This window comes from Halichoeres trimaculatus, unplaced genomic scaffold (assembly GCF_033239565.1).
Source record: "Halichoeres trimaculatus isolate MK-OKI-2021-1 unplaced genomic scaffold, fHalTri1.1 fHalTri1_scaffold_4, whole genome shotgun sequence".
Classification (NCBI taxonomy): Eukaryota; Metazoa; Chordata; class Actinopteri; order Labriformes; family Labridae; genus Halichoeres; species Halichoeres trimaculatus.
The window spans coordinates 33,931,833-33,943,895 of NW_027437182.1; the positions used below are offsets into that span (position 1 = coordinate 33,931,833).

The 12,063-nt window shown below is 44.2% G+C and overlaps 1 protein-coding gene across 1 annotated transcript in view; it reads left to right on the forward strand.

Moving 5' to 3' along the window:
* LOC141789319 (desmoglein-2.1-like) overlaps positions 1-11,103 on the forward strand; it is a 24,268-nt gene extending 13,165 nt beyond the window's left edge. The window contains exons 3-13 of the mRNA XM_074668698.1: positions 696-837; positions 1,495-1,664; positions 1,815-1,949; positions 2,670-2,855; positions 2,994-3,619; positions 5,128-5,270; positions 5,540-5,761; positions 5,878-6,132; positions 6,314-6,432; positions 8,017-8,379; positions 10,120-11,103. Of these exons, the coding sequence (XP_074524799.1) occupies positions 696-837; positions 1,495-1,664; positions 1,815-1,949; positions 2,670-2,855; positions 2,994-3,619; positions 5,128-5,270; positions 5,540-5,761; positions 5,878-6,132; positions 6,314-6,432; positions 8,017-8,379; positions 10,120-11,103 (3,345 nt within the window). The remainder of the gene's footprint in view (positions 1-695; positions 838-1,494; positions 1,665-1,814; positions 1,950-2,669; positions 2,856-2,993; positions 3,620-5,127; positions 5,271-5,539; positions 5,762-5,877; positions 6,133-6,313; positions 6,433-8,016; positions 8,380-10,119) is intronic.
* The last annotated feature ends 960 nt before the right edge of the window (positions 11,104-12,063 follow it).

The window sequence follows — 12,063 nt, forward strand, 5'->3', positions numbered from 1 at the left end:
TGTAATGGGTTGATAAGTAATGTAAATAACAAATAAACAATGAATAAAACAATTTTTTAAGTTTTCTAAACATGAATTCCAACTTTATAATAACCATCCAAATAATGGTTTTATATGCTCATATTATTGACATGAATGTATTTATAACGATGTGAAAATGTGAGCGTTCATAGCTGATTGGCTGCCGCAGCACAGCGTCACGCAAATTTGCGTTGAAAGTTCATTATTTTCAACTCAAGCATAGAGGCAGTTGACGCCCCAAACACGCCAGACGCTTCATACGTGCCACGCCAAACATGTCCGACGCATTGCCCAGGACAAATCTGTGTCCAAACACGTCTTTGCATTGTAATCCAGACGCGCGTCTTTGTGAATTTGCGTCCGGTGTGGCCGTGGCATTAGAAGGACAGCTGACTGAATATTGTCCATGTCCTCTGCTGCTTGCTTACACCTCCCTCTTGCTAAGTTTTTTTTTCTATGATGATACCAATGAGTCAGCTCCAAAGATGACAACCCCAATGAGTTAATTTTTGAGTTTGAATTATTTTGTAGCTGATTAAAAAACCCACATTAGAAACGGCAGAAACAAATGATTTGGTACAGGGTTTGGTCCAGGTTGACAGATACCTGAACAAGAGTGTGATAGGAGAGTGCAGTAAACTTTTATATGTGTGTTTTCTCTTTTTTTTTACCAGCTGACAGGAGTGGCCAGATTCCATAACGGCAGTGTGGCTGAAGGCGGGATAGACCTGAGGTTTGATGTGGGGGACTTGAATGATAATCCACCTGTTTTTGTGCCCATGCCTCCAGCCACAGTCAACGAGTCCAGTCCAATAGGTAATGACTGAAACACTCCGGAAACCCTGAACCAAAACCAAAAGAGAGAAAATTTGATAAGTTCATGATTCTGTTAGGGTCACCATTTACAAGAAAGACAGTATTTGGGGTGACATTTTTCCATAGAGCTGTAGGGGTGAGATGTCACAGTGTTCATCATTGAAATTACGGAGCGGTCACCAGTAGTCTTGCACAGCTCCTTTTTTCTGTTCAGGTAGAAAAGTGCCAGAATGTATAAAGTAAAGCATTCCGTTCGGTATTGGACAGTCAGTGTGCTCAGTGTGCTCATTTTCACTGAGCATTCCCAGCATTCCCGAAATCTCAATCCAACTCAGTGCCTCGAGGACTTGGACAAGACTCCTTCTTACTTTCTCCAGTATCTGCTTCTAATGTCTTGGTGCTAAAAACCAGGAATACACGTGTCCTCAAATTATGGCCCAAACACCCCTGACCTGGGACCCAACCTCAGCTGACCTATGACCTGACTGAAGGGGTCATACTAGAGTAGGCCATCAGCCTTGTCAGGACTCTGTAGCTCATAACTATCCCATAACTTTACATTATCCCACTTGAATTGTTCTTTCCCTTGTTAATAGAATGCCTGTTGACTGTAACTACTAATGAATTACTGAATGTTGTCCTTGTCTTTCTGTTCAGGGACTTACGTTGGCAGAGTTATAGCTACAGATGCAGACAAGGAAAACAGCTTGCACTCAAAGATCGCCTACAGCCTGGTGGAGCAGAAGCCCCACAATGGCACAGACTATTTCTACTTAGACAGAAACACTGGGGACATCTACGTCAAGGAGAGCACCTTGGACAGAGAGGTTAGAGAGAAAAACGCTACTACTTTAAATCAGATACTGATTCGAATGGGATCTACTCTAAAGTTACACAAAAACATGTCAACATGGTTGATATAACTACTGGACAGTATTGAGATGATAAATGTGCTTTTTGCTTTTTCTTCTCCACAGACACAAAGTCTATACACACTGACAGTTACAGGAAGTGACATGGATGGCGCTCCTGGAGGATACACTGGTACTGGTACGATTGATGTCAAAGTGGTGGACATCAACGATAACCAACCAGAGCTGGAGAAAGACGAGGTATCACCATTTAGTTTCTCTACAGAATTCTGAGATGAAACAAACTGTGTCAGAAAGTAAAAATCCAGGTTTACTTATTTCAAAGAAATTGTCAGAACTCAAAGGAAAGTAAATTATGTTGAGTCTAGCCCCCCATCACCAACACTGAAGTAGAACAGTTTTTCCCCCCTCAAAGACTCTTTGAGGACTGTAAGTGATACTGAAATAGTCTCACTCTTGTACATTGGCCTTTTCCTAATTCCAAAATGAGATCGTGAGCCATAAAATCAACAGACGGTTCAGATTTCACAAGTGGAGTTGGTTTCCAGACTACATCATGGCAACTTTATTGAGGCCATAGTTAGTGTAGTCATCACTAATCAGATGTCTTTGGATCTGGATGAATGATCAGTGGACTAACCCTAACATTTCAAACAATTTAAAGCTGTTTAACTACAAATAAATATGTTACCTTGCTGCCTTGCATCCTGGGAATTTGTCTTGAATAAAGAAAAGTAGTGTTAAAACAAAGATCTGCTCTCGTAAACAAATGGTAAAAGTCAGGGTGATAGTGCTCATGGGAAATGGAGTCTTATCCAGGAAAAAAAAAGACTGATTCTAGTCACAGTTGTCTCTGCAATCAACAGACAGAAATATATGACCCTTAAGACTATATCTGTCAACCTGGTTATCACAATAAAGGATAACTGCTCTTTTTTGTATGTTGTGTATGTTCTGTAGTATTCCGGCAGCATTGTGGAGAACACGGCCAAAGTGGAAGTCATGAGGTTCAAAGTGCTGGATGCTGATGAGGAGAAAACCGATAACTGGCTGGCTGTTTTCGATATTGTCTCCGGGAATGAAGATGGCACGTTCAGCATCGAGACTGACCCCAAAACCAATGAAGGCGTGCTGATGCTTGAAAAGGTTGGAATTTGACTATATTTACATTTGTATAGGAGTTTTTTGTGTAGTATGATCTGACTTATAGAGAATAATGACTGATGTTTGAACACTGACCTGTGATGCTGAACTGATGTTGCTCTGTTTCGTTTGTCTTTCCAGCCTGTTGATTTTGAAGCAAATCCAGACATCAAGCTTGGACTGGTCGTGTCCAATGCTGCCCCAGCTTTGGGAGATGGAGGCGGCGATGGTGGAGGAGATGGGGATGGAGATGGGGATGGTGGAGGAGAGGGGGATGGAGGAGGAGATGGAGATGGGGATGGGGATGGGGATGGAGATGGAGGAGGAGAGGGGGATGGGGATGGAGATGGGGATGGAGGTGGAGATGGAGGTGGGGGTGGAGCTGGAGGAGGAGATGGAGGTGGAGGTGGAGATGGAGGTGGGGACGGAGGAGGAGGCGCAGAGGTGGATGCTGGGGCAGGCGCAGATGCTGACATCACAGCCGGGGCTGGAGTAGCGACAGATGCTGGAGTGGGCGCCGGGGCTGGTGGTCCAGTTAAAAAGAAGAAAAAAAAGAAGAAGACAAAGAAGAGGAAGAAGAAGCCAAAAAAAGGCAAAGTGTACCCAGTGAACATCGCAGTGCTGAATGAACCTGAGGGGATCTCCTTTAAGCCGCTCGTGTTGCCAGTCCCCGTATCAGAGGACCCAGAGGAAAGTCCAAAAATGGAGGTGATCTCTGTCTTCCCAGCCACTGACACTGACTCTGGAAAACCTGCAGAAAATGTTCGGTGAGCAAGAGACCCACTTCACTTTTGGCCATAGAGCCCATAAATCCACGTACTGACTCAGATTGTACCATGGATTTACTGTGCACTGTGATTTGACTGAATGGAGAAACATAAAACACAAGGCATCTGTTAGAAAACATCTCATCAAACTATTTTGGAATTTAAAAACAACTGAGATTTAAAATTGTTCAAAGTAACCAGCATGATTGCGTAATTAAGTTGGGAGACACTTTATAATCCTTAAGTTATAAGTATTTTTTAATTACCATTGGCCTAAATCTAAAAATTTAAACGTGTTTTCAATGGTGCCTCATTTGTGAGGAAATAGGTCAAATCCAGATTATGCCCCCAACGGGGGGCATAGTCACAGTCTTACTCGGGCATCTGCGCATCAATCCTCTGCAGCTGAACTGTAACAAAGCCAAAGAAGGCGTTGAGTCCAAGATTGTGTGTGTGCCATGTGACTCCATGTGTGTGTGTATATGTAAGCCCATGGTCTCCATGCCCATTTTGACTCAACAATGCCTCTGCTGTCTGATGATGCCAAGGCCACGGCTGTCTACGTGGAGACAGCCTTGAAAAGTTCTAGACCAGAGACACGCCCACAGGAGGAAGGTGGGGGATGGGAGGGGGTAGAGCATCTGTCTGCATACCATCCAGGAGAGTAGAGCATAATCAGCCTACCAAGTCCAACTCAAAGGAGCCAAAGAGAGATAAAGATTGTTTCGGTCAGGCAGACTGTAAAATTTTCTGTCTGTCTTAGAGTTTCACTGGTCATCTCTGTGGTAATCCAAAAGACCTTATTTGGTAGCCCATTAAAGTGGAGTTTTTATCTATCCTGGGAATCCAGGAATCACATCCTGCCTGCTATTAAGTTTGTATATTGCTTGAGTTTGAGTGTTGACAGCCCTGCACAATCCCTCAATGATGGGCTACTTGTGTCTTCTGAAGTTTGCGATCAAAAAGGAAACTGCCAACTCCAAACAGTAGAAAGCCTGCTATCAGAAATCCAAATATGTAGACATCTTCAATATCCTCGATGGATCGACAGGCATGCGGTCTCCCAGGTATCCCAGGAGTTGATCGTATATTCGGCTGCATACGCCCGCCTGCCCCAGGGCTGCATACCCGGGGCAGGCGGGCTCTCCTTTCCCCAGTTTCCTCAATGAGAAAATTTGATCAATTGCGTTGAGAGACCAGCTGATCGAATCCATGATTTTACGTTTTGGATAGGATACAAAGAAAGGCTCTGATAGTTTAGACAGAGACAGATCAAGAGTAAGTAGGGCAGATAGGGAGGAGGGAGCTACAAGAAAAGCGTCTGCCTTTGTTGAGAGCAGAAGAGAAAAAGAAAAAAAAACAAGAGCTAATAGCAACAGCAGAACAAGGTGTCAGGCACTGGCAGAGAAAATGTTTGATTGGTGTAACCCACATACTCAGCTCTCATGCTCATCCCACAAATGTAGTAAAAAGCTGTGTTAGAATGTTGCTGTTTGCCCGTCCCACAGATATGCAAGAGGCCATGATCCTGACAACTTGCTGCTCATTGACCCAACGACAGCAGAGATTCGGCTTCAGAAGTCTCCAGACAGAGAGTCCCCATTCGTGGTTAACGGAACTTACTATGCAAAAATACTGGCCATAATTCAGGGTAAGCTATGTTTTTTTTGTTTGGCCTTTGATAAGAAGGGAGGGTTGCTTTTTGATGTTATGAAATTTGTGGATAGGGGGAAATTCAAGCTTTATGTCATCAGCCCATTAGCCTGTCTTTGTTATATTGCTGAGGTCAGAAACGAATACTGTGGCTGCTTAAATTCCTTAAACTTTTACTTCACAGATCTTCAAGATTTAAGAATTGACCACCAGATTGTGTGAAAGTACTGATTCTGTGTCTAACTTTAATGTTTCTTATTTCCACAGACGTACCTCCAAAGATGGTCACAGGTACGATAGCTCTGGTGGTGGGAGACATAAATGATAACTGCCCATCGCTGGCCAACAATGTGGAGTACATCTGCTCTGACACTGAGGTGGTTCATGTGACGGGGATTGATGAAGATGGAGATCCAAACTCAGCTCCTTTCATCTTCAGCCTCATTGAGGAGAAGAGTGACGGGGACTGGAGGGTGGAGCCTCTGAATGGTATCGTCAAAACCTTCCATCTGCACCAAACAAAGCTGTTTAGAGCTTCAATAAGGGTGGCTGAACTCACTCTTTTTCCCTGATACATAAACACTCTTCTTCTTTTCACCCCATAGCCACCAGTGCATCCCTCAGGGCTTTGAAACCACTGTGGCCCGGTCACCAGCAGGTTGCTTTCATGATCCAGGATCAGCAGGGCCTTGCCTGCCCTGACCCCCAGTACCTGGAGCTTCACGTGTGCTACTGTCAGGATGGGGAAACCTGTGAAGCAGCAGGTTTGACCGGTAGAGCTGCTTCTCTCAAGGAGTCATCATCCTCATTTGGAGGACTGGGGGTGGGGATGGTGATCCTGGGACTTCTGACACTGCTTAGTGAGTTTCATGAACACACATATTCCATCATAAAGTTAAGGAATAAAGAAAGCATGGTTTACCTCAATAGGAAAGTTGTGATACTTACTGTCGATTGTGTTTGAAAGACTCTTTTGCTACATCAGCTTTCTACCCCCAAACTATTCATCCTGAAACTGTTTCTCTGTTTTGTATTTTACAGTTGTAGCTCTCTTGGTGACGACCTGCTCATGTGGAGTGTCAGGAAGCTTCTCTGAGCTTCCCTTTGATACCAGAGAACACCTGATAGTCTATCATACAGAGGGCAGAGGAGAGGACAAGGTACGATTTTTTTGTTCACATCAACAATTTCAACACCAACATAAGGGTTAAGCTAACATAAAATATGTCTGATTGCTCTTTCAATCCATAATCACTACACTTTATTCAGTGGACACAGCAACGACTGTAGAGTTACTTCAACTTAAGTCTTCCCTTTAACAACTAGATTTACACAAAAAGTGACAATAATACAACAAAGCTTTTGGATTCAGTTTTTCAAAGTGGACATTACAAAGTCAGGGTTAAAGGGGACATATCATGCTGATCCCTGATTTAATACTTACATATAAAATAATAAAGTTGAAAACAAGACCTTACACCCCCTGAATTTTCAAAAAATGAGATATTGTATTTTTTCTGATATCCTAGAACGAGATTTGATGCCTCTGAAAATAGGTCATTGCCAGTTGGCAGCAAGATTTGGACCTTCATGACGACACGAGGATCCTTTCTTTTTATTGGAGTAATCTGATAAAGCAGCTCCTTCTCTGTGAAGTCAGTTAGTCACACAACCACCACCGAGGGATACACCCACCAAGAGCCGAGTATAAACGTATAAACTATACATGTTACAGTACCGGTTTGACTCACCACACTGAAGCGTCCTGAGATGATCTGTGTCGACGTGGATTTTCTTCCTCCTGAGCTGCAGAACCGTCCGGGTCTGACTCGGGGTCCAATACAAAAGGACGTATTCTACACTCTGCCATTTTATTAGTGCTATCAATGCCTTACGGTGAAGTTTTGGCAAACAGCAAACTTGCTCGGTCTGCTCCATTCAATGTGCCGATTTTGTAAATACTGCCATGCTGCAAAAACCTCCCCCTGGCTCTACCCCCTCCGCCCCTCTGATAGAACTGACCAATCAGAGCACAAAGGGCTGTGACGTTGCTAGGTTACTGGAGGTCATTCTGGAAACGGAGCGTTTCAACGAGATCTTCAGAATGGCCTAAAATGAGGATATTGAGTACACTATTGTGGGGCAATGAAGGAACTAAATGACTTGTACTGAGGGCAGAAATGCTCTACAGGCATCCTAGTCTGACATAGTGAAAAGGAGAAACAAGCATGATTTGTCCCCTCTAACCAATTAGTACCACATTAGCCACGTTTCCACCAAGCAGCTCTCGGAAGGTGTACTACAACACTGCAGACTGTTGGTTGGTCGAAAGAATCGTCACTAACCCGTGACAGCGGCTGCATTTCTCCTGGTGGCACACAGACTTCTCTGAAACAAAGCTTGATTGCACTTTGTATCAAAGAGCTACATGGCTGCATGTCTTCCATCTATGCTCTTTGTTTACTGTGCCATGTTTTTCTTCTTCGTTGGATTTATTAGCAGGGTAAACTGTGTCGCACTGCTATGGCGTCACGCTATTGTTTAACAGCTGTGGCTTTCGGACCGTTTGCTGTGGAGACGCAAACGGGATCAGGCTTAACTGTACCAAACCGTGCCAAACCGTACTGAACCGAACCAGACTGCTTGGTGGAAAACGCGGCTTTAGTCAGGTTAAGCTTAGATGCCCGCCAGCCAAAGTTAAATAATTAAAGAAAAAGTGTTTCTGCTCATGTCTCCATCAACAGGAAGTACCTCTGCTCAGCTCGCCTGTCCACACAGCACACGTTGCTGCTGTATCTGCTGCTGCTGCTGTATCTGCTGCTGCTGTATCTGCTGTGCAGGTCAACCACGTGGCCTCAAGCTCCAACAGAAACACATCAGCATCCTTTATGACCCTCTCTATGGGCACCGCCGTCAACAACTACAAGTCCAGCTATGAGGCCAACACCAGAATGCAGCACAGCAGCTTTGGAGAGTCCAGGGAGGGCTGTGGAGAGTCAGGGGGGATCCAGAGGGAGCTGTATTCAATGACAGAGGAGCTGCTGCAGCATGACAGCTTTGATGAGATTGCTCTCCCAGATGTGTTCCTGGATGATTACTACTCACAGGTGAGGACACACATCACAACACAACACAACATCTTCTCTGCCTGTCTCACTGCTGACTGAATCAAGCCCTCTGTGACATGAACACCATTTCCTTCAGGTCAGCCTTTTGTGTCATCTAGAATGAATCCTGATGGTTGTGCCCACAGCTAACTTGATAATTGTTGACTCAAAAGTCTTACTGAAAAAGAAATACTGTATTGTTTGGTTTTAAACAGTCTTATCATAAGTTTTTGTAACTTGTAAATCATGTTCTTAAGAGCAACAATTGTTTTCTCATATGACTTGATCTGTGTCTTTAAATCTGGGTTCACTTCTGTAAATTGTTTCTCATGTCACATAAAACAGATTTTGTATTTGTAAGTCTGGATCTGACATTTCAAAATGGGAAGTATTGACAGCCTTTGTCTCAAAGCTTAAAACTGAGCAAATCCTGTTTCGACTGATCATCCTTAAGATGTTCCTACATCTTCACTGGAGTCTACCTGTGGCAGATTCAGTGGATTGGACATTATTTGGGAAGACACACACCTGTATATATAACGTCCCACAGGTGAAAGCGCATGTCAGATCACAAACCAGGCATAAAGTCAAAGGAACTGCTGGTAGACCTCCAAGACAGGACTGTCTCCAGCAGCAAATCGGGGGAAGGGTCCAGAAACATTTCTGCTGCTTTGAAGGTCCCACTGAGCCCAGTGGACTTCATCATCTGTAAATGAAAGAAGTTCAGAACTAGCAGGCCTCTTTCTAGAGCTGGACCCCATGTCTAAACTGAGAGATCAGGAGAGAAGGGCCTTTGTCAGGGAAGTGGAGAACCTTCCAGAAGGACAACCACCTCTGCAGCAATTCACCAATCAGGCCTGTATGGTAGAGTGGTCTCAGACAGGAGCCACTCCTCAGTAAAAGGTTAATGGCAGCCAACCTGGAGTTTGCCAAAACAAGCCCCTGAAGGACTCTCAGACCATGAGAAAGAAAATCCTCTGCTCTGATGAGACAACGATAGAACTCTTTGGCGTCATGTTTGGGGGAAACCAGGCACCACTCATCACCTGGACCATACCATCCCTACAGTGAAGCATGATGGTGTCAACATCATGCTGTGGGGATGTTTTTCAGCAGCAAGAACTGGGAGACCAATCAGGATTGAGGGAAATATGAATGCAGCAGTGAACAGAGACATCCTGGATGAAAACCTGTTTCAGAGCACTCTAGACCTCAGACTGGGGCCACTGTTCCTCTCGGCATCATATCCAAACAGACTCGAGGCTGAAATTTCAGTCAAAGGGGGGCCAACAAAGTACTGAGCAAAAGCTGTGAATACTTATGAACATGTGATATCTCTGTTTCTTTATTTTTGATACAATTTCAAAAACAGAAGGTATACCTGATAGGTTATATAAGGAGCTTTATTTAATATAAATTGATGGTACACATGTCAGCAGTGCTCTGATGTGCCAGTGTTTTGAAGATCAGAGCACTTATCCTAAAACACTGTGTCACATGTGGAGCAGTCGCTCAGCTCTGACACTGGAATGACAGATGGTAGTTTTCTAAACAGAATGCAATTCATCACGCCATGATACCATCAGGATGTTGCCTTGAGCAGATTAGTGCCGATAATTAGAGGTTCAGTGTACATGTCTTTCAGAGATGCTCTCCTTGTAATTACAGTAGAATTGCTAAAGAAGCTGGCAAAGAAGATCAATGAGTTAAATGTTTGTCATTGTCTTTGTGTTGATGCAGAAGGCGAGCTGTGCAGCAGACATGAGTGCAGCGTGGGATTGTCTGCTGGAGCACGACTATGAAGGACTTGGCTCCCCTGCCGGCTCAGTGGGCTGCTGCAGCAGCATACTGGAGTCTGACGAAGACCTTCAGTTCCTCGATGACCTCGGGCCAAAGTTCAAGAAACTGGCTGAGATCTGTGCCCCTCCAAGACCCCTGATACCACCAAGAAGTGTCAGCAAATCACAGCCGATCAAAGTGGACCTTGTTCAGTCTGTGTCGGAGACCAAACGAGGGCAAAACCAAAATGTCAGCGTGGGCGTGTCATCCAGCAGCACCATGGGCTGTGATAGAGCCTCCAGCAGCCACGTGCATGGGCGTAAATCTACCAGTCTTGTCGGCTTCAATGAAACATCTTCCAGTGTGCACAGGCAGAGCTCACACCTCAGCAGCGCCTCTCAGTCGCCTCCTGTCAGCCCTGTTGCCAAAGCCATGCTGCCCTCTCCTGGCCACATGTATGTAGTACAGGAGCAGCCTGTCTTCTACACCACTCCTGTGCTGCAGCCTATGCACTATGTGGTCCAACCGCAGCTCCAGAGCCCTGTCCTGCTCCAGAGTCCTGTCACCAACCTGCAGGGCATGATTCTGATGAATGGAGGTTCTGGAAACATCAGACCCATCCTTCATGGGACACACACAGCTGGGACTCTAACTTTTGGTAGAACAGGCATGAACACTGTGATAAATGAGAGTCAGGGAGCTGGATTCTGGTCAACATGTGACGGCCGAGGAGAAGTGATGAGTGTGGGGAGGGTTGGTGGAAGGGTCAGGTCAGAGGGTGGAGCTGGGGCAGAGCAGAGTTACATGGGGACGCAGATCAGAACAAACTTCAGTGTTGGGGATGTAGGATCTGAAGAAGAGCACCTTGTGCTGACACAGAGAGGACATCAGAGGAGAACCAGATCCACAGCTTCAGAAGTATTTGAATATACTCTGAAATCATGAATGATACCAGGAAAAATAAATTCAAATGTAAGTTCCTAAAGATTCCTTCATGAAATAAAAACAAAACCAGCACAGGAGCTTTTTTTGCATCTAAAATATTAGTGAAACATTTGACAAATAGAAACATTTTTCTAACGCTTCATTTTAACATGTAAGAGCAATCTAAAGCTGACGCTCAAATGAAAATTCCCTTTTCTCTTCTAAAAGAAAAAAAAAACACACTTCGCAAACTTGCTGTATTCAAATCTAGAACTGTTTCTTTGTGATTAGACTGAACAAAACAGGGTTTCTCCAAAACTGACAGGATTTTAACTGCTTGTACTTTCACAGCTGAACACTAGATGGCAGTCCTAACACTCACAACAGGGACCTCAAAGAGATCTGTGCATCATAAAGCTTACTTTCATGTTTACCCCGCAGAAAACTGTTCTGCACTTTTATTTATGACTGGATTTAACCATAGTTGGAATATTGAGCTTTTTATAGCTTCATTATGTCCCTGAGCTTTCTCTGCAGGTGGAGGGAAATGCTTCAAATAATGCATTCAGATGGGTCGTTCTGGTGCAGACCTGCCTTTTATAACAGGACATGACAAGTTTTGCATTAAAGGTGTTGTTGCTTGGGTTTACATTTTTTTTGTTGAATTAAAGTGTTGCACTCGTTTCTGAAGCTTGTTTTTGGTTGAGGTCATTTGATGCCCCTGGCTGCTAGGGACGCTGCTGTGTAAATAATGTAGCTGTTTGCGTTGTTTTGTGTGTTTACCTGTTGCTCATCATTGACTTACACATATTTTAACACACACCTTTTGTTAGTAAACAGTTTGAACCGTCATTAAAAAAAGGGGTTATCACCAGAATCAGTTACTACCAGTTGGTTTCATTAGGGAAAGGGGTTGTGGGCAAACTAACCCTGATGTAAAAGTTTTCATTATGGCTGTATTGCATTACCAAATATGTATGA